Consider the following 24,138-nt stretch of genomic DNA (forward strand, 5'->3'; position numbering starts at 1 on the left):
TGATAGTAGTTGTTGTGTACATGTATATGTGGGTACTGGCCTATGCTTTTGATATGTATTATTTCATTTAAACTTCATTGTATTAGTCAGGGTTCTCTAGAGGGACAGAACTAATAGCATAAATGTATAAAGGAGAGTTTATTAAGAAGTATTAACTCACACGATCATAAGGTGAGGTTCCACATTAGGACATCTGCAAGCTGAGGAGCAAGGAAGCCAGTCTGAGTCCCAAAGCTGAAGAACTTGGAGTCTGTTGTTCGAGAACAGGAAGCATCCAGCACAGGAGAAAGATGTAGGCTTGGAGGCTAAGCCAGTTTAATATTTCAACTTTCTTCTGTCTGCTTTTATTCTGGCAGTGCTGGCAGCTGATTAGATGGTGCCCACCTGGATTGAGGGTAGGTCTGCCTTTCGCAGTCCACTGACTCAAATGTTAATCTCCTTTGGCAACACCCTCACAGACACACCCAGGAACAATACTTTGCATCCTTCAATCCAATCAAGTTGACATTCAGTAATAACCATCACAAGTCCACCCCTTGTCAACTTGAACCCATACATATCTCCTGAAATCATACATAATCTTCAAATAAAGACAATAGTAAGTTCATAATTACACATAATACAACTATCCTTTGTACAACCAGAAATGCACCAATCCCCAACCCAAATGCTGTCACATAAAGTAATAACACTTAAATGCTGACATGAAGTCAATAAATCTTATGTCACATGATAAGGGAGAAATGAATGAAATGAAGATATTTTCTTAGTACAAGTGTATACATGCACAAACATGTTCTCAACAAAATAAAGAGGAAATACTCGTGACAATTACACTCCTCATTTCTGCAACTGGTCATGTGGTTGTAGCTAGTATTGATGACTACCTTCTTCTACTACCCGTTCTGTATTCCCTTTGCCTTCAGCAAGTACCTCAGCAGGTCGTGGTTTTTTACTTGATGGAGTGACCCAAACCTTCAGTCCTGAAGGATCTGGGCTATTTGTAGTCCTGCCTGGATTGTGCTGTTCTAGTTTCCCATTGACCTTAATCACGTCACAGGGCATGGTAATACTAAAAGACACTCTAAGGGTTCTCCTGTATTCCACACATATTCTTCCTTACCTCCATTTTGAAGTAGTAGACTGATTTCATCTTGATAGTCCAGGTCAGTCACCCCAACCAACACTGTAACTCCCTTAGCCTGTTGACTTAAAGGTAGGAGGAGCTCAAAGTATCCAGGTGGCAATCTTAACTTCTAGCTTAATAGAATTGTTGCATTCTTCAATATTTTGCATCCTTCAGTCTAATCAAGTTGACATTCAATATTAATCATCATATTCATCCTGATCCTGTTCTGTTAAAATTATCATTATCCCAGTCTTACAGATGAGGATGCTAAGACCCTGAGAGACCATGTGATCAGCCTGTCGTCACTCAGCCAGCAAGTAGTGGAACTAGGCTTTAAAGTCAGGCCATTTTTAGTTTCAAAAGTCTCACTCTTTTCATCCTTCCACACCATGTATGGAAAGAATACTGAGTGAGACAGGCAGTCCAGGCCCCAATCAGGGCTCCCTAATTTATAAACTGTGTGATCTCTGGCAACTCACCCAACCCTCCCTCATCTTAGCTTCCCTGATTACAGTAATTGTGATTGTGTGTTCCACACCACTGCAGGACGATAAAGTGCAACAAGGTATGTGGAAACTTTGAAAATTCCAACATGCTATACAAATCCGAGGGATAATTAGAAGATTTTTATTGAGTCACAGATTGACTTTGTTGAGCAGACTCTTGGCAAATATTAAGGATATACCCAGAGCACTCAAATCTCCAAATTGGAAACAAAGCAAATGTATAATTCCTCTTATAAAATATAGCAGTGCGACTGAAAATGTAAGGGCCCCTTTACATCTCTAATGTTTTCACGAATGTGGAGGAAAATCATTAATAAAGTTGTTAAAACAAATGGTTTCTGGATTATTTGTTGAAATAGCTCTGTGATTCATCTTTGATTAATATATGTACAGGCTACTTGATGGACTTGTTCATGTCCTAGCTCTGGGATTCCACTGAACTCCACATTCTAGCCTTCATTCTTTTGAAAACATATTCTGGCACAGAGCCGTCTATGGTGGGCTGTGTAGGTCAAGAGGTCAGGGTTCAGTCCTTGCCGTCTTGCTGGTTTGCCTTGTGACGCCATGCAAGTTGTCTTCCTCTCCATGCCTTCTTTTCATTTATACCATTGAGTGGATGGATTGGACAAGATGATATTTGAGACAATAGTTCCCCAGTCTAGTTGATATTTTGCATCATGTGTAGGTGTTATTAAAATAAAGAATTCTGAAATAAGGCCACATACCTGCAATCAACTGATATTTGACAAAGTTGACAAAAATAAACAATAGGGAAAGGACACCCTATTTAATAAACGGTACTGGGAAAATTGGCTAGCCATACACATAGGAATACAACTGAACTCCTATCTCTCATCATATACAAAAATCAACTCAAGATGGATCATAGACCTAAACATAATACTTGCAACTATAAAAATCCTAAAAAAAATCTAGGAAAAGCTTTTCTGAACATGGGCCTAGTCAAATAATTTATGATGAAGACCCCAAAAGCAAATGCAACAAACAAAAATAGACAAATGTGACTTTATTAAACTAAAAAGCTTCTGCACAGCAAAAGAAAAAAATCAACAGAGTAAACAGACAACATAACAGAACGGGAGAAAATATTTGCGAATTATGCCTCCAACAAAGAACTAATAGCCAGAATGTACAAGGAACTCAAATAACTCAACAAGAAAAAAAAAAATAAAGAGCTACCTTAAAAGTGGGCAAAGGACATGAACAAACATTTCTCAAAAGAAGAAATACAAGCAGCCAACAAACACATGAAATAATGATCAGTATCCCTAATCTTTGGAGAAATGCAAATTAAAACCACACTAAGACATCATCATACACCAGTCAGAATGGCTATTATTAAAAAGTCAAAAAACAATAGATGTTTGTGTGGATGCAGAGAAAAGGAACACACAGTTGGTGGGAATGTAAATTAGTTCAATCTCTATGGAAAACGGTATGGAAATAGCTCAAAGGACTAAAAATAGAACCACTGTTTGACCCAGCAATCCCACTTCTGGGTATCATTATATTAAAAATGACACCTGCACTTGAATGTTCATCACAGTACCTCACAATAGGAAAGTCATGGAACTAAGCTAAGTGTTTGCCAACTGTTGATTTTATTTTAAAAATGTGGTATATGCATGCCAAGTAATACTATGTGGCCATGAAAAAGAATGAAATCATATCCTTTGCAGCAATATAGATGGAGCTGGCGGCCATTATCTTAAGTGAACTAACTCAGAAGCAGAAAATCAAATATCACCTCTTCTCACCTATAAGTCTTCACTAAACAGTGGGTACACATGGACATAAAGATGGAAATAGTAGACAGCGGGTACTCCAAAAGCAGTGAAGGCAAGAGGGCTCTGAGGAATGAAAAATTACCTCTTGTATACAATGTTCAATATTTGAGTGATGGGTACACCAGAAGCCCAATCCTCGACATTATTCAAAATACCCATGTGACAAACAGTACATGTTCCCCCGAATCTACTTTTTTTTTTTTTCAGAAGAAAATAAGTGATTGTTTTTATTTTTAGGAAACTAAACAGAAATATCATTTTCTTCCCTATGATCTCACAGCACTTGAAAAACAACAGGGTGTAGCAGTCCAAACCCTGGCACTAGAATATACATTTTTTTTAAAAAAGTAGCAATTACAAATAGTATCTTCTATATCCTATTCCCTATTCTCCCTCTTCCTAGAATACATTCCAGTGCCTTCAACTATTATTTTAATCACAAAATTGTTGATGACAAATTGTGATATTCAAATGTGTCTTTTTTTCATTAATAGAGGTATTACTGTATAACCTGTGAAAGAAATGCTTTACTTTGATAAGGGAAAATGATGAGTGCAGGAGTTAAAAAATATTCTTCTTAAACTCTAGACCTTTTTGAGACCAAACCTCTCAGAATTTATATTACTTATTCAAATTGTTCAGCTGGAGGCTATTATTATCCTAAGTGAATTAACACAGGAACAGAAAACCAAATACCGTATGTTCTCACTTATAAGTAGGAGCTAAACGTTGAGTACACATGGATGCAAAGATGGGAACAATAGAAACTGGGTCCTGCTTGAGGGAGGAGGCTGAGAGGAAGGTGAGGGTCAAAAAACTACCTGTTGGGTACTATGCTGTCTACCTGGGTAATAAAATCATTTGTACACCAAACCACAGCAATACACAATTTACCCATGTAACAAACCTGCACATGTGCTCCTTGGACCTAAAATAAAAGTTGAGAAAAGAAAAAAAAACAATAATAGTGGAAAATTTCATAATTTTACTTCTGTGTCATGGTCAATTAAAATTTTAATATTTAGCAAACCAAAGAAAAAAGCAAATTGTTCATATGGTAATGTAAAAAGATAAGTCTTGAATTTCTACACGAATCCTAAAATTTGCAAAATAAATAAAACCAAGTTTAGCAGCTCTCTGTATTTCTTTAGCCATAGACTAAGCAACTGTTCTATTATTCCTTTAGAAAATTCCTTTTGTACTCAAATTTTCTTAATTCTGCTTATGCAACAGCCAGGATTCTCAGTATGTAACAATGGTTTTTGCCAACTTGGGTCCCAGCCTAAATTCCAGTTATTTGTTTTAAATATTTAATGCAATTCAGCCAGAATGTCAAAATACTATCCTTATTACTAAGCAATATATTAAACAAACACCCCTGACTTGTTCCTCACCCTTAATCCACAGAATTGAAATGAGGAATGGAAGAACAAATAAATTTTAACGTAAAATAATAATAATAATTTAATGATAACATAAAATAATACACAAACATAATAATAATTGGATGTTAGTCTTTTTTAAGGCTTTATCAGAATATTCTGTGTTAAATTGGCTGGGTCAGAATGGCCAATAAGATTTTACACATCCAAATGGTTCTCTAGTACGCTGAGGAGGTTTCATTCATTCCTGTGTGACACTGTGTTAGTGCTTTGTGCAGAATTGTTTTTGTAATATTTCCTTGAAAAAAGTGTAGAATTTTCTGTCTTTGCAGAACATTGAATGCTGGTGCTATATATTTATTATAGCTTTTTGAAGTGTAGTTATATACACCAGATACGTAGAAATAGAACCCACATCTCCTATGGGATGTGTGAATGACAGTGTGGTGACCAAAGCACCCCAGGGGTTCAGGCTAACTGCTGGTTTTAAAGCAAGGAAAACTTCTAGTTCTGTGCCTTTAATGTGTATGATTTACTGATTGTGTGTATGTGCTGAAAAATAAAATCATTTTCACCCTATGGGAAAAAAGGCAGTTTGTTTGTATAAGGTATTAAAGACTGCATATAAATTTAATATTCTCCACATAGCATAAAATGTAATGCTTGTTAAGTAAAATCGAATACAGAATCTAAAAGCAAAACATAAACATTTCATATTTGGAAAATTTGCACAACAGAATGCCAAAATATTTGTTGATGTTCTTCTTTCAACTATAAAGCATAGACCTATTTCCTTTAAATATTATATGAATCCTGCTGTGATTTAAAAAGAAAAGTGACATCTAATCATGGAACATTAAATCAACTTGGTTATGTAGTTTATGGCTTATTTATCAAAAAAAGAATTCAAATCCATTTTTAGAATGAATTTCTGAGATTTAAAGAATAGAAATGAAACTAAATGCAAACACACGAGAAAATAAAAAAGCACAGAAAGATAAATTGTCTGAAGGGCTATATTTTTGGTATTTTTGTTTATTTAATGAATAAACAATATGAATTATATAGTATCTCATCTCAACAAAGGCAACATTTCAATCTATTGAATAAACAGTAGCATAATTAGCCTTGAGTTAATATCCCCTCTTCACATATACACTTTTCTATGGTTCACTTCAGTAAAAAGGCAAATCCTTTCTGCTTTAGTTCCTGCATATTTAGAGTGCTTAGGCTAGGCCAGGTGCAGTGGGTCATGCCTATAATCCCGGCACTTTGGGAGGCTGAGGCGGGTGGATCATTTGAGGCAGGACTTCAAGACCAGTCTGGCCAACATGTTTAAACCCTGTCTGTGCTAAAAATACAAAAATTAGCCAGGTGTGGTGGCGTGTACCTGTAGTTTCAGCTACTTGGGAGGCTGGGGCAGGAAAATCATTTGAACCTGGGAGGCAGAGGTTGCAGTGAGCCAATATCATGCCACGGCACTCCAGCCTGGGCGATAGAGTGAGACTCTGTCTCTAAATAAATAATATTTTTTTAAAAAGTGCTTAGCCTAGTATTGGCTGCTCACTAATCAAGGTAGTGTGTGCTGAAGGTTGCAGCGGCTGTTGACAATTTCTTAAGGAAGACCATATTATTGGTAGGTTTTAGATATTAAGTAAATATTTTTAAAACAAATAAATGAATAGTTATTATAAATGCAGACATTAGGATGATATTTTTTTAAAAAATAGATAGCCTTATGGGGGAAAGTTGGTTTTGTTTCAAAGCACCTTATTTTTTTGGAATAATTGTGTGTTAAGAATCAAAACACACATACACATCGAATGATTAAAACAAGCAAGGAAAACAAATAAGCAAGGAAAACAAACCTCTTCTACATTATTTTTATTTATTTATGTTTTAACTGAAAGTTTGTGTTCTTTGATCAACATCTCCTCAGTCCTTCCATATCCCAGCCTCTGGTAACCACCATTTTAATCTCTTTCTATGAGTTTGAATTTTATACTTCAAATATAGGTGAGGCTATGCAGTATTTGGGTACTTGTCTTTCTGTACTTATTTCACTTTACATAATATCTTCATCTTCAAACATGGTGTCTCAAAAGACTATTTTTTTTTTTGCAAGGCTGAATGGTGTTCTCTTGTGTATCCAGGCACACCTTGGAGATACTGTGGGTTTGGTTACAATCACTCCAATAAAACAAATATTACAAGAAGGCAAATCACACAATATTTTTTGCTTTCCAGTGCATTTACAGTTCTTTTCACACTATACTGTAGTCTATTAAGTTTGCAATAGCATTATGTCTGAAAAATGTATATACCTTAATAAAAAAACTTTATTGCTAAAAATGCTAATGATTATCTGAGCCTTCATCAAGTCATAATCTTTTTGCTGGTGGAGGGTCTTACCTTGATGTAAATGGCTACTGACTGATCAGGGTGATGGTTGCTGAAGATTGGGGTGGCTCTAACAATTTCTTAAAATAAGACAACAATGAAGTTTGCTGTATCGATTGACTTGTCCTATCACAAAACATTTCCTTATACTTGCAATGCTGCTTGATAGCATTGTATTCACAGTAATACTTCTTTCAAAATTGGAATATGTATTCTCAAACTCTGTGCTGCTTTATCAACTAATTTTAGGTAATATTCTAAATCTTTTGTTGTCATTTCAACAGTGTTCACTGTGTCTTCAGCAGGAGTAGGTTGCTTCTCAAGAAGCCGCTTTCTTTGCCCATCCGTAAGAAGTAACTTCTCATTCATTTAAGTTTTATCATGAGATTGCAGCAATTCAGCCACATCTTCAGGCTCCACATCTAATTCTAGTGCTTTTTGCCATTTCTACTATATCTGCAGTGATATCCTCAACTGAAGTCTTGAAGCTCTCAAAATCATCACTGAGGGTTGAAATAAACTTCTTCCAAACTGTTAATGCTGAAGATGGCTTCTTTAAACCTCATAAACCATCCTCTGCTAGCTTCAAGCTTTCTTCTGTAGCTTCCTTACCTCCCTCAGCCTTCATAGAATTAGAGATCTAAGTCCTTTCTCTGGATTAGGCTTTGGCTAAACAGAATGTTACGGCTGATTTGATCTTCCATGCATACTACTAAAACTTTCTCCATATCAGCAACAATGCTGTTTTACTTTCTTATCATTTGTGTGTTCACCGGAGTAGCAGTTTTTAAAATTTCCTTCAAGAACCTTTCATTTTCATTCGCAACTTGGCTAACTGACTTAAGAGGTGTAGTTTTCCACTTATCTCAGCTTTTGACATGCCTTTCTTACTAAGCTTAATCATTTCTAGCATTTGATTTAAAGTGAGAGCCCTGCAACTTTTCTTTTCACTTGAACACTTAGAGGTCATTATAGGGTTATTCATTGGCCTAATTTCAATATTGTTGTTCTCATGGGATAGGGAGCTCTGAGGAGAGGGAGAAGAACTGGGAACAGCTGGTTGGTGGGGCACTCAGAACACACACGATGTTGATTGATTAAGTTCACTGTCTTATATGGGTGTGGTTTGTGGTGCCCCAAAACAATTACTATAGTAACATCAAGGACCACTGATCACAGGTTACCATAAAACATATAATAATGAAAGAGCTTGAAATATTATGAGAATTGCCAAAATATGACACAGAGACATGAGATGAGCATATGAGGTTGGAAAAATGTCACCAGTAGATATGTTCAACAGAAGGTTGTCACAAACTTTCAATTTGTAAAACCATGCAATATCTGCAAAGGGCAATAAAGTGAAGCACAATAAAATGAGGTATGCTTGTATATACCACACTCCATACCACAATTATCCATTCATCTGTTGATGGACACTTAGGTTTATTCCATATTTTGGCTGCAGTGAACATGGGGTGCAGATGACTGTCATTTGATTTCATTTTTTAAATATATACTCAGTAGTGAGATTGCTGGATCATATAGTAATTCTATTTTTACTTTTTTGAAGAATGTTGATACTGGTTGTCATCATGGCTGTACTAATTTCCACTCCCACCAACAGTGTACAAGGGTTCTCTTTTCTCCACATTTTGCTGGTACTCATTATTCTTCATCATTTTAATAGCCATTCTAACAGGTATCAGGTGATATCTCATTGTGGTTTTAATTTGTATTTATCTGATGATTAGTGATGTTGGACATTTTTTTTCATATTTCTCTTGGCTATTTGTATGTCTTCTTTTGAGAAATGTCTGTATTCAGGCCTTTCACCCATTTAATTTGGTTGTTTTCTTCTTAGTTGAGTTTTTTATATATTTTGGATACTAAACTCTTGTAAGATATATAGTTTGCAAATATTTTCCCCTATTCTGTATGTCGTTTCTTCACTCTGTTCATGTTTCCTTTGCTGTGCTGAAGCTTTTTAATTTGATAGAATCTCATTATCTATTCTCATTTTTATTGTCTGTGCTTTTGGGGTCATGTCCAAAAAATTGCTGTTCAGAGCAATGTCAAGGAGCTTTTCCTCTATGTTTTCTTTTAGTAGTTAGTTTCTAGTCTTAAATAGGAACTATTGGAACTAAAGTTGTAGGAGCTATTTTTGCTGGAGGTCCTAGTGCAAATACTCCAAGCTTAAGGGATAAACTTTGCATAATGGTAAATCTTTGGGGCAAGATGACATCTATCAATATGTTTTAAGGAAAATTCATATTGTAATTGTTTAATTTGGTCCAGATATAACTGTCATTTCATATGCTTCATCATATCCTAGCTAGAAGATGAATGTTAGAGGACAAATGAATTATTTCTTCATTAACTTAGCTGATGTAATCTTTAGGAAGGGGTGGAACTGCACCACATTTAAATGTTCCTTCGCCTTTTATTTTCTGGAAGAGACTGAAAAAATGGTGTTAATTCTTTTTCAAATAGTTGTTAGAATTTTCCAGCAAAACTATTTGGCCTGAAGATTTTTTTCAAAAAATTTTAAATTATACATTTCATGTTTTTAATGGTTATAAAATTATTCAGATTATCAGTTTCATCTTGGTTGAGTTTTGGTAGTTTGTGTTTTTTCAAGGGGTTGGTTCATTTCAACTGTCAAATTTTTTAATGTAAAGCTGTTTGTGATATCCCCTTATTATTCTTTTAATGGCTATATTATCTATAGTGATAACCCCTATCTTGTTCCTTATGTTGATTTTTGTTTACTTAGCTGTCATTTTCATCAGTGTTGCTAGACTTTACTGATTTTATTGATGTTTGTTCAAAGAAACCATTTTTTTGCTCATTTTCTTTATTGTTTTCCTGTTTGTAATTTCATTGATGACCTCTCTTATGGTTTTTGTTTCCTCCCTTCTGCTTGCATTGGGTTTATTTTGCTCTTATATTTTTCGTTTTCTGAGGTAGACACTTGGATTATTGATTCGTGATTTGTTCTCGCCTTGATTATAAGCACTCTCTTCACTGCTTTGGCTGCATGCTACTTATTTTAATATGCTGTATTTCCATTTTGATTTCATTTTATGCAATTTAATTTCTCTTAACAATTCCTCTTTTAAAATGAATTGTGTAGAAAAGTGTTGTTTCATTTTCACATTGTTAGGGATTTTTCTGTTGTCTCAGTTATTGATTTCTAGTATTATTTCACCTAGTTAACATACTCTGTACAATTTCAACTTTTGAAACTTATTCTGGTGTTTTTTTATGGCCTAGGATTTGGTCGGTATATGTTCCATGATCTCCTTGGGTTTTTTTTTTCTTTTAAAGAAAGAGTATTCTGCTGTTTTTGGATTGTCAAATTATTTTAGATATTAATTAGATCGTATTTGTAGATTTTGTTGTTAAGGTATCAGTTTTCTATGGCTACTGTAACAAATTACCACAAACTTGGTAGCTTAAAACAACATAAATTTATGTTTTCATAGTCGTGCATGCCAGAAGTCAAAGTGTCAAAAGGACTATGCTATCTCCAGAGGCTCTGGGGTAGAATCCGTTTCTTGCTTCTTCTAGCTTTTTGTGGCTGCTGGCAGGTCTTGAGGTTTCTTGGCTCGAGGTCACATCACTCCAATCTATGTCTCTTTGTTCATGTCACCTTCTCCTTTGTGTGTGGTGTGTGTGTGTGTGTTTGTGTGTGTGTGTGTGTGCATGTTTGGTCTCCCTCTGCCTTCCTCTTGTGAGGCCACTCATGATCAAAGTATCAGAATGTATAATATTATCATATTTGTCTCAGTCATCGCATATGATTTAGACAACTCATGAGGAGAAGATAATCTATGTATTTACCCATATTTCTAGTCCTTCTGTTCCTTTTCTTCCTTCCTGGTGCTCAAAGATTTCTTTCTGTTATCTTTTTCTTTCTGTTTAAAGACCTTTCTTTAGCCATTCTTTAAGAGTAGATCTGCTAGGACAAAGATTTTTAGTTTTTGTTTGTCTGCAGATGTCCTTTCACCCCACTTAATTCTTGGAGGATAGTTTCCCCAGATGTAGAATTCACAGTTAACAGTTCTTTTTCAGTTTTTGAAAAATAATGTGCTACTTTCTTCTGGCCTCTATAATTTTAGATGACAAATCAGCTGCCATTCAAATTGGTGTTTCCTGTAAGTAATGTGTCATGTTTCTCTGGCTGCTTTCAGGATTCTTTTCTTTGGATTTAATTGTCAGAAGTTTAACTATGATGTATCTTGGAGTGAATTCCTTTGAGTTTATCCTTATTTAGAATCCATATAGTTGAATCTGTGGGTTTATGTCTTTCACCAAATTTAAGACATTTTCATCTATAGTTTATTCAAATACTATTTCAACCTTACTTTCCCCTATACTTTTGGAACTCTTAGGATATGAATGTGGATTTCTTTTTTATTGTCCTAAAGATCCCTAAGACTTTTTTTTTTTCAGCCTATTTTCTCTGTTGTTCAGATTGAGTAAATTATATTAAGCTGTCCTCAATTCACTGATTCTATCGTCTGTCATCTCCATTCTAATTTTGAGCCCACCCAGCATGTTTTCTATTTTTGTTGCTGTATTTTTCAGTTGTATAATTTCCATTGGTTATTTTTATATTTCTATTGCTTTACTGAGATTTTGTGTTTTAAAAATTCATTTAAAAAGAATTTATAATTGCTCATTGAAATATTTTCTTACGCCCTCTTCAAAATTCTTGACAGATAATTCCAACATCTGATTTATTGTAGTGTTGGCGTCAATCGATTGTCTTTTCTCATTCAAGTTGTGATTTTCTTGGTTCTTATTATGATTCTTATTATGATGGTTGACTTTCTATTATATTTTTGATAATTTGGGTATTGTGTTAGGAGACTCTAGATTCTATTTAAAATTTTTATTTTAACAGTCAATTCCTCTATTTAGGTTTGGCATGTAGGTCCTGGCCTACTTTTGTGGGTTTTAGTTGCAATGACTGTGTAATTTTCAGAAGTTATGTGGTGCTATTTTCATCTTGGTTTATTTCATGCTTCATGGCTCCCACTGTCCTTGGAAATGCTGCTTGAGTGTGCAGAGCAAGCTTCTCCAGGTCAGATATCCTTATGTCTCTATATGGAGGGGATTTTTCAGCCCATGTGGATGAAGAGTGATTCCTAGCTGGGCATTTGTTGTGCAAAATTTCTCTTGCTGGTGACTCTAGCCATACAATTTCTTGGGTAGTGAGTGATGGTGGGTGTGAGAGGGAGAATATCAGGACATTAAGGACATGGAAGCATCTCAGGCTGGGCATTGTCTCCTCCTTTTTTAGCTAGAGCTAGTTCTTTGAAAGCAAATGTTGCTCTGTGAGAGCAATAGCCCTTCTGGAAGCCCCTTTAATTATTGAAGCACCGGGGACATATCATTCTGTTTGTGCTTTCATAAATTACGTTGCAGGGATATGAAAGACCAGAAACCAAATCTAGAAGTGCCCATTTTTTGTTACTGAACTGAATTTTAAAGAATAGTCATGCAAATCTATATCAGCAGCTACATCTATATCTGTAGCAACAACTTCTCTCTTTTCAACAGCCCGTTGTGAACATCTCTTTAAGGTTGTTTTGCCATCACATTGATTTATACTTAAAATTGTAATTGCTTCGCTTCTCTCTCCTTCACCATCAGGCTTCCACAGTGGTTAAGAGTGTTTCCTTTGGAGTCAGTCCAGTTTGGGTTTGAGTGTTGACCTTACTGCTTATTAGCTGTGCATTCTTAACAAATCTCTTAACCTCCCTAAATCTTAAAACTGAGGATAGTAATAGCTAGCAAAAGAGTAAAATTCAGTAACAAAGTATAAATTAAGTATTAATTAAGTACTCAGCACAGTACATGGGCAATAGCAAGTACTCACAGATGTGTTGAGTTAGCTACAGGCATCATCCTCCTCAACATCATTATCATCTTTTCCAGTTTATAGATAAGGAAACTGAGGCTTTGAAAGGATAAGGAACTGAACGTAGGTCAGTTTTCCCACTTAATTGTCAGGAGAGTTGAAATTCAAATTCAGGCCTGACTTCTTCCAAATCCTTCTTTTCAAACTATTATGTAACACTGCATCAAATGATTTTCTTATAATACTTGAAGCTCCATGAGAGCATGGATTAGGCCATGCTCAAGATATGCAAAAATATAGAACATGTAACGTGCAGTTATATGACCTGGACTTACTCAATTCTGATTACTTATTGATAACAGTGATAAATATTTTCATAGAACTATCATGCATTAACATACAGCAAACCCCCATGACATGAATTTACCTATATAACAAACCTGCACATGTACCCCCCAACCGAGTATAAAAGTAAAATGAAAAAAGAAATAATGCAGATAGTTTAACAGAACCTGACAACCAAGGTTTGTGATAGTATGACATTTAACCCTTTACTATAGCTCAGAGCAAAATACTCCCCTTTGTTATGCTTGCCAATTTCTGAAATCTGACAAATGTTATGACAATTTGTTTTTCTGATGTCATCTGTGCTATCTCATTGAAACTTCAATATGATGTAAGCTGCAATAAAACCTTAGATAGATGTTTATATTTTAAGCAATTTTCCACAGTTCTTTTACATACAAATATGTAGTTCTTATAATAGTTTTGCTTATTGCTAAGTTAATAAATGCAAATAATGATGAATTTCTGAATTTATGAGAAACATAATTCAAGAAGGATAATTTATATTGTTTTCCAATTAAAGTAAAAATGCATTGGTGACAGAGATACAGATGGTGCCATTGAATCTGCCCATTTATTAAATAAAAAGTTCACTGATAGAAAATATTGAAAAGGAAGTTATTTACTTTATTTGTTTGGGCTTATCGTCTATGAATTGTTTTTCTGTAGTGTAGGCAATCAACAACTTTTTCTTGTTTCAGGGTCTGTTTATGTAGAGATTTCAGAAAACAAACTAATGGCCACATATAAATCAAGGACATATTTGCTGTTTTATATTTTTGAGACAGGAATGTGAACTATTCAATTTAGACTTTTTATAAATTAATATTTAAAGTGCATTACATATAGGAAATAATATATATTAACTTATGCATACATACGTACACTGATTCCATATTTAAAATTAAGATGGAGATGATAAAGGCAAAAGAGAATAAGGTCTAGTTGTGATGGTAAATGTTAAAGTTGGTACCTAGGAAGAAAAGAGAAAGAAAAACAGGAACCAATGGAAAAAAATGAGAGAGTAGAGTCCAAGCGATGAAGAAGAGAGACCAGAAGAAGGAGAGACAAACACCAAATAAAGAGAGGAGGGTGAAAAATGTATAACTCCAAGAAGCAAGGGAGAAGAAAGAAGAAAGCAAGATGGAGAAGGAAAAGAGAAGTAATTGGAAAGAAATGTGAAGAGAGAGAGACTACATAGAAGTTTAAATATATGAGTATCAGATGTTATCATTGCCATTTAAAAATATGATTAACCCTATTAAGCTTATCAAGGTTTTGGCACTCATGTCAATCTTAAAAAAATTTATATCATAATTTTTAAACTATGGGATTTTACATTATGTGTATCTTCCTTACCATGCCCTTAAGATCCTAATAACAAGAAAGTATGTATTACTAGCAACACTCCTCCCCCAAAGAACATATGAAACATATACAAAACAATCTGTAAATATTATACAGGACAATTATTTTCTTTTTACTCAAACTATAGTCTGCAGTATTTTGAGAGCCTATTTTAGGTGGTGAATTTAGAATGTCTTCCTCCTCCTATTCTCTGGCCGATATAGATTTGGTTCTCCACCATACTGTGATACGTTTGAAAAGGGGAACCATATTTTATCTTTCTATCCTTATCATCCAGAGCAGAGCATTACTAGTAAATAGAAAATAATCAATATTTTAGTGAATAAATAAGAGTAATATAAATAAAAGGATGAAATACTGAACTTTAGCAGAATTTTTACATAAGGTAAAGTGAGCATTTAATTCCATAAAAATTATAACATCAAGCAAGATTCCATTTTATTTTCTTATATAAACAAGATCTTGGTGAATGGTACAAGGGAGAAAAGTAAAAATGTTAACAGACTTAAAAATCCAAATCCCAATAGTTTATTCCATATTTGTTCAGTGCCACCAGTTTTTATCAACTAGCTTAACTATTTAGCTATAAAGAAGACAGGAAAATACATGTATTGAGCACATTCCGTGTGGTAGTGGAACATAGATGAAACTGATGCACAGTCCCAACTGCTCGACTTTTAGCCTATTCTAAGTAATTACAACTAGCTTCTTCTCCAGGTGTACTTAGTTTAACCTTAGTCCAATCCAAATAGTTATAGTTGTAGCCATACCCCAGCTTCACCTTCTTTTTCTACTGGTGCTCATTGTTTGTGCCCTCTGAAGGTGTTCATTAGGCTACCGGGCATAAGCTTGTGTTCACTAAGTTTCCCATTAAATCTCAGTTCCCTAAATTCTCCAGTGAAAGGGCATAGAAAAGAGGAAAAGATTTAAATTACTTTATCCTCAGATTCTTTATCATATGACCCAAATTCCTTTAGTATTATAATTAATATTTTTTCATTTATTTTTAGCTTATATGAACACGCTAGTTGAGTGATATTTTCTGATAATGCTAGCTTAATATCTGGTTTATATTTTTATTTTTAAGAATAAGAGAACTGTGCACTAATCTAACAAGTGCAATGACTAGTACATTTTCAAAGTACTATAATAGTTGAAAAATGATTTACGTAAGGCCAAACAATTATTTTGATTCATTTTAACCTCCTGGATTTATTTTCTGAAAGGGGTATTATTTTAATGACTGTTAAATATAGTTATTTTGACAGATGGATTTACCATAATTTTATTATTATTTAGCAGGCTGAAAGCTTTAGAATTGGCTCATAAACCAGTTTCATGATGTACCTTGGAGTGTCATCTTGAATACAAAATGTTTTCCTGTTTCATTTTTCACTGATCTCACTTTCCATTTCATTATTGTCTTTAGAAAGTAGCTGAGTGAGATATAAAACAATTGTTTCTCTTCAGAACCATGAATTTTAAACTGGCTGAAAATCAGATTTAAATTTGCTTATATGAATGCAGTAACTCAGTATTGCTAATAAAACATTTTTTCTTTCTATTCATCAGATAATACATTAAATTTTGTGAACCTACTATGTGAAGAGTACTGATCAAAATTCCATGCTAATTTCACAGGTGATGGAAGTCAAAGGACAAATGATCCATGTTCCAGAATCAAATTCCATTTTATTTTTGGGCTCTCCGTGTGTGGACAAGTTGGATGAACTCATGGGCCGAGGGCTACATCTCTCAGACATCCCTATCCATGATGCCACCCGAGATGTCATTTTGGTTGGTGAGCAGGCAAAGGCCCAAGATGGGCTGAAGAAAAGGATGGATAAATTAAAGGCAACTTTAGAAAGAACTCACCAGGCCCTGGAAGAAGAGAAAAAGAAGACAGTGGATCTTCTATATTCTATTTTCCCTGGTGATGTAGCCCAGCAATTGTGGCAAGGACAGCAAGTACAGGCCAGAAAGTTTGATGATGTCACCATGCTCTTTTCAGACATTGTTGGCTTCACAGCCATATGTGCCCAGTGTACTCCCATGCAAGTAATCAGCATGCTGAATGAACTGTACACCAGATTTGACCACCAGTGTGGATTTTTGGATATTTATAAGGTAAGGGAGTTTAGTTACTTATATATATATGTATTTAATAGTAAATTGTCATGTTAATTAAATTGATTTTTTTACTTAAACTTGATACTAAATAATTGACAACTCTTTAATTTAGAAATCTTTCTAGATAATACAGGTATTTCTTCTTTATGAGTAAACTTTCAATATGAGTTCATTTGTATTGACATAGATAACTGTGAAGAATCATGATATTGCTCAGTAAGGAAAAATTCTATATAGCTACTCCTCTAAGTTTATTTTTGTTAAAAAAATTAAACTTGTTGAATTCTAGGCGGCTTTTTACCACATAATTATTCTTGCTTAGAAAATGGGGTTCCAATATAAACTAAGAATTTTATTTTGACAGTTAAAAAGAAATAGCAAGTTATATTAAAACATGCATTGTATTGTCAAATATGGCTAATCAGTATTTTGCATTGCATTATTAAGTGAGATCTCTTTAATTCTAAAAAAAACCTATATGTAAATACTCTAGCTATTGCTCAAATGACTAATGAGTTTTTGAGGAAGTACCTTAATTTTCCAAGCTACATAATGGAAAAATTTCCAAAATTGGTGCCAACCACCAATGTTGGTTTGATTTGGTGAACTCCTTATTAATTTCTTATTAAGATCATAGCAATATTTTGAGTCATTTAGCTCCATATCTACCTAATCAATAACTCTACAACTTTACCTAGAATCTTACGTAGATCGCACAATGTCAGGGCATAGGGCTTTTTTTATATGAAGGGAATCAAGTACTTTTAGTATAAATAGTTGTGAACTGCAGTTTTTATTTGCTTCTTTACTAATACATATTGACCAGCTACTTATTTTTATAGTATGATCTTCACATAAGCAGATTTGGAAAGAACCTGTCTGATTCACTTTGTAAATTTTATATTATCATCCAGAGGGTGTTTTTATGAAGGCGTGTCTTCTTGGGGAAAGGAGCTCTTTAGTTTCATTATGTAGACTATATAGCCAATGTTAAATATTTTAATTGAATCTCTTCTGAGTGGTAAACATTCAGTATGAAATATGTATGAGGGATTTTCCTTGTTATAGAAAATTAAGTTCTTATAAATTATCTTTAACTCCCTTATAATTTATTGGCATATAATTTACAGCAGTGGTAGCCAAATGTCTGATTCTAAACCAGAGAGATACTATAATGTTAAACTGTCACTTCCAGGACAGAGGAGATCAGCTGAATTTGGCAACACTTTCCTTCCTCCATACTTGGGGCACTATTACACCAGTCTCTGCAACAACCAATCTTTTCCCTCTAAACTACTGATTTGCAGTGTTCGCTTCCTCCAGTTAAAGCAGTCATGTTTTTTGTTTTGTTTTGTTTTTTTAGCCCTAAGTTTATACAACTAAATGAGAATGATAATAGATAAATAAATTATTCTCTGGAAAAAACACAGGAATCCCTGACAAACATAAGTATCAGTGAGATTTTGAGAAAAGAAGAAATGTGATGCCTCTGAGTATGCCAAAACAGGCTCAAGGTTTTAAAATATGATTTGATTTCTTAGACATCAAGCATTCATTCCCTTGATATAAGCTAGGACATCTCACAGAAAAACAGTAGAAATACTCTGTGTGATCTTCAAATTTTCCTATATATTATTAAACCATGGACAGTTTCATATAGTCATGAATAATAATCAACAAGTTTTAACTTACAAAATGTTTATATAAATATATATACACACATACACACATAATAATTCTAGTTCACAACTTTTCTTAAACTAAACTTGTTTAGGAAATTTTGCAATTAATTACAACTAAATAAGATTCCAGGGCTTGGTGTTCTTAACATATCTTCAATGCTAGTGTATTAATCAGCGTTCTCTAGAGGGACGGGACTAATAGGATAGATGTATATATGAAAGGGAGTTTATTAAGGAGTATTGACTCACACAGTCACAAGGTGGAATCCCACCATAGGCTATCTGCAAGTTGAGGAGCAAGGAAGCCAGTCCGAGTTCCAAAACCTCAAAAAGTAGGGAAGCCGACAGCCCAGCCTTCAGTCTGTGGCCAAAGGCTTGAGAACCCTAAGCAAACCACCAGTGTAGGTCCAAGAGTCCAAAAGCTAAAGAACCTGGAGTCCAATGTTTGAGGGCAGGAAGCATCCAGCACAAAAGAAAGATGGAGGCCAAAGGACTCAGGCCAGTCTAGTCCTTCCACATTCCTCTGTCTGCTTTTATCCTAGTCACACTGGTAGCTGATTAGATGGTACCCACCTGGATTGAGGGTGGGTCTGCCTCTCTCAGTCCATTGATTCAAATGTTAATCTCCCTTGGCAACACCCTCATAGACACACCCAGGAACAGTATTTTTTATCCTTCAATCCAGTGACGTTTACACTCAATATTAACTATCACAGCTAGTAAGTACATGTATCTAGGATAGGTATATAGGGCAGCTTTGGCTGCTTATTCAGGATTAGGGAGGTTGAGTTTCGGAGATCCAGACTGGAAATACAATATATGCTAAATCCATAGCAATAATGGTTTGGCCAGAGAGGGAAAGACAAATAAAAAGATATTAGTCCTGTATAGGATAAATGAAGTACATTGGGAGAAATGCATTAGGAGGGATATAAATTAGAAAACTTCTGTTTGAGCAGGCTGATTTGTAATCTTCATAAACATTCTAGTGTATTTTCTAGAAAATATACCATGTGCTATTTTAAACTATATTTGTTAAATTTTTAATGGCTGTTGAAACAAAGAATCCCAGAGGTGGTAGAATTTTTTGTAAGGACCACAAATCTTATTTTATGAAATGAAAAGTTTTGCTAGATTGAAAGTGTGTATACAATTTGGGTAATTATGTAGAATAACCATACCACAGAGAAAAATAAGGTACAGCCCACCTTTTATGTTAGAAATGTGAAAGGAAGCCAGGTAAAACTAAATGCCAAGAGAAAAGAACTAGATGGAGTGGCCCACATGGGGCTTTCATAGTGTGCTATGACGTGAGATACTAGTCTCTAAATTTGTGGTTGCCCCTCTCTTCTTCATGTCATTACTCCATGTTTTCCTATCATCAGGTAGATGATAGAGTTAAGAATTATAATTTCGTGGTAGAATTCAGATAAATTAAGACATAATACGACCATTCTGCTAAAATAATCAAGCTTTCTGTAAAGTAGAGGGTTGAGGAAGAAGCTGTGGATTTTGCTGTGTATATATCAAGCATTGAGAAAATGAAAGCCTTTCCAATGCTTAACTACCAAGATGTTACAGGTGTATGAATACTAAGTAAGAGCTAGGCAAATTGAAGGAAGCCTGGGTTATAATTTTGTTTCTCTTGTAATTAGAAAGGCAAATTTTCAGTAAAAGTCAACATAAACAACATACGTAATATTTTGCTTCTCAGATTGTTCTCACGTGAACATAAAGAACCAGTATCTAATTTTGTAAATCAATGGCATATAAATAATAATAATAATAATAATGGCATTGACTATTGAAGCAAATTCGTGTACATTTTGCTTTGTTTTACATTTGTCTTTGGGAAAACCTTTGATTTTAGATAAGCAGGGAGAAAGACTTTGCCTTTCTCTGATTCCATTCTGCCGTGGTTGCAGTGTTCCAGTGCTATTTTAAATACAATCTTTAGCGTTCCCATCTTTTCACCTTTAACCAATTTAACTTGACTTTTCTCCAGTTCTATACCCCATAAAATAAAGATATTCAGTGCATCAGTCTCACAGTTACATTATAAGCATTTCAGTGAGCTTTCCTATACTCAAAGAGCTTAGAATAGCATCTGGTACATAGTAGTAAATGTAAATATTAGCTGCCATTAGAACTTCTCAGACAGGTGTATCTATCTAAACATACAGGGATGTGTGTTATGTGATTGTGTGGGTGTGGGTGTGTGTGTGTGTGTGTACACATACATACCTAGTAGGCCCAGAGCTTTTTAGAAAAGAATAAAATATCTCATTTAATCCCTCCTTGAATAACATGTGGCATTATGTACATTTTCAGATAAGAAAACTGAGTTTTGGAAAGGTTAAATCCAGATAACGTAGCTCATAAGTCAGAATTTGAACTGAGACTTGTCTGATTTTAAAGCCTATAGTTTTTGTACAATTTAGGCTTTGATCTAGACAAAGATCAAATGATAGAAACAAAGAGTGGAAACTGTTTAAAAATGACATTACAGAATCAATAACTGTAGTTATACTGTCAAGTTGGAGATTCTCCCGTCTGCCATCTTTTCTCTTTGTTAGAAACCAGCCAGCACCTCTGTCTTCATTCCTCCTATGGAAAGTAGCATACCAAAAGAGGTATTGTGGGAGCAGTGGTCCCAGGTGCAGGCAATAAGAGGTATATTTTTTAAATAGTGAAGTGGAATAAAAGTTGATCTGGTTTTAAAAATCATCTTGCCCTGGTAACTCTAAAAATGTTAGTGATGGCTGGGCACGGTGGCTCACACCTGTAATCCCAGCACTTTGGGAGGCCGAGTTGGGTGGATCGCCTGAGGTCAGGAGTTCGAGACCAGCCTGGCCAGTCTGGTGAAACCCTGTCTCTGCTAAAAATACAAAAATAAGCTGGGCGTGGTGGTGGGTGCCTGTAATCCCAACTAGTCAGGAGGCTGAGGCAGGAGAATTGCTTGAACCGAGGCGGTAGAGGTTGCAGTGAGCTGAGGTCATGCCACTGCACTCCAGCCTGGGCAACAGAGTGAGACTGCGTCTCAAAAAAATATATATTAGTGATAAAATAGTTTTCTCTGTCAGAGTAAAGGTGGCGGGGAGAGTATTCCCATCACAGCCTTCAAGTGTGCTTTGCAAATGTCCATGGCATTAAACATTGTCAGGTTTAGATTGGGAAGAGGAAACAGTAAGACAAGATAGGGCAACCAGGAAATAGCAGGACCCAAATTCTATTACATTAGGGAATCTGATGTTAAAAATCTGAAAAACAACAACACAAAGTTCATATTGGCAAGGAAATGCAAGTATTATAAGTCTAGCTGGAAAAGCAGAGTTCAGGCCAATTAGCAAAGTAGGAAATCCAGGCTCACTCATAGGGAATATAAGACCTTGGGACTGGACCCAAGGGGACTAGATGACAGGAACTGGAAACCAGGCAACATGTCTAGGTAGAAAGTATAAATATGGGTATCAGTACAAACTTTGATAAAGAAGCAGAGTCTTTTCCCTGGACAGAATTAAGCTTAGAATCAGAGGGTGCACAGGACAAGTCTACAGTGTCAAAGGGGAACTGAATATGGCAACCTCATCAAAGGATATAGAGATGTCCACTGAGCTTTTAAATGCTAAAACAGGATTAGAATCACTGAGATACTAGAGTTAGGAGGCTGGTTATATCCCTCCTTGAAAATGCAGAAAATGTGCTTGGGGACACTCTTGGAATTAATACAGTGTGAAAATTACTAGATACATTGACTTCTTCTAAAAGTCTTTTAAGGCCAATGAAAACACTGTGTTAACTTTATAAATTGCAAACTCCATAAATATAATGCCAATTAAAGGGGTCAGAAAAGCCATTACGATCGTGTACGTTTCATTTAATTTATGCCAGCATATTATTATGCTTTAGTCTTCTGTTAACTATAGACTCCTATTAACTATAATTCCTTAACCACTTTGTGGGAAAAAAAACCTAGACATTCTGTCTTAATGCATTTTGTGCTGTCATAATAGTATACCTGAGACTGGGTTATTTATAAAGAACAGAAATTTAATCTCTCACAGTTCTTAAGACTAGGAAGTTCAAGATGAAGGTGCTGGCATCTGGTGTGGGTCTCCTTGCTATATCCCCATGTGGATGAATGCAAAAGGGCAAGAGAGAGCAGAGTGAACCTATTCCTACAAGCTCTTCAAATAGTGGCTCCATATTCATCACCTCCCATTAGGTCCCACGCTCAATACTTTTGTATTGAGGATTAAGTTTACAACATATGAATTTTGAGGAACACATTCAAACCATAGCACATTCTAAAAATAAATACAAAATGCAAATGAATAGTGATAAATATCCATGATAGAGACGCTTGTACATAAGCTTATATATAAGTGATCAGTGTTTGCTTTTGAGTGTTCATGTTAATATCCCAGGGAAACTGAGAGTCAGGCAAGCCCTTCTAGTCTGGGTATCTTGGTGAAGACTGCCGGGGCTTTTCACCGATGTACTCACAGCAGCTGAGTTTGTACATTGGCTAAGGAGCTATAGCAGACATAAATCCCCGTCTTTAACCTCCTTTGTAAAAGCTGAAAACAGATGTTGCTGACATAGAGTTTTAGGGCTACACAGCTTTATGCCTCAAGCATTTTGATTTGTCTTGCCACTTGATAGGAAGTTACTAAAGCCCTCTCTTCTTCGCTGGACCTTCAGCCAGCCTCCAGAAAATGCAACAGATTCTCAAGGACATCACTTCAGCACGAATTAGATCTCACAGAAGAATGAAATGCTTCACTTCCACCTTGTTTTGTTGTAAAACAGAAATCCTTTCAAAGTACTTAGGTACTTAGGTTATTGTTGGAATTTTATAAATATGTATATGCCATTTTACATCATTTGCAGCATGAAATGCTAGTTCCATTTAGTAAAGAGTAATTGCTTCATTTTTCCCCAAGGTTTACATATTTTCTCTTTTAATGATCAGTGCACACACTTTTTAAATTGAGCACTTTAAGATTTATGTTATTTCTCTTCAGTAGTCTCCATCAATACCAACATCATTTGCTTTTACTGATATTTTGTTGGAAACAAAGCAACAATGTTTTTTAGTTAGGAAATAAGAATTTCTTAAGTCAAAAATTTATTCAACTTATTCATTCACTCAATAAACAGTTACAACTCATTTGATAAGGAGCCATGACTTCCATAGAACCTTAAAAATGTTATGGAAATTAGCATGTATTTTTAGAACAATTTTAATGAATAGAAAAGAACTCATTTATATGCTTTAGGAAGTAAGGTGAAAGTCACAGATAAGCATTCTGTTCCGATAGCTTTTCTATGGGAGGAGTTATATTGTCAATTTCAAAATACTATAATGCTGTAAAAATTACCTGAAGAGAGTTTAATCTCATTTATACATTTGCCTTTGGCGAGCACTTTGGTTGGAGATAAGGAAGAGGCAAGGGTAAGATATGTTTCTTTCAATCCACTCAGCCAAGGCTGTGGAATCCCAATGCTATCTT

General features: G+C 35.0%; 1 protein-coding gene across 1 annotated transcript in view; it reads left to right on the forward strand.

The window, feature by feature from the left end:
• The window catches only part of GUCY1A2 (guanylate cyclase 1 soluble subunit alpha 2), a 357,730-nt gene that overhangs the window by 197,420 nt on the left and 136,172 nt on the right, over positions 1-24,138 (forward strand). The window contains exon 5 of the mRNA XM_030828948.1: positions 16,452-16,937. Coding sequence (XP_030684808.1) covers positions 16,452-16,937 — 486 coding nt within the window. The remainder of the gene's footprint in view (positions 1-16,451; positions 16,938-24,138) is intronic.

Source organism: Nomascus leucogenys, chromosome 15, assembly GCF_006542625.1.
Source record: "Nomascus leucogenys isolate Asia chromosome 15, Asia_NLE_v1, whole genome shotgun sequence".
In the NCBI taxonomy this organism is placed as follows: domain Eukaryota; kingdom Metazoa; phylum Chordata; class Mammalia; order Primates; family Hylobatidae; genus Nomascus; species Nomascus leucogenys.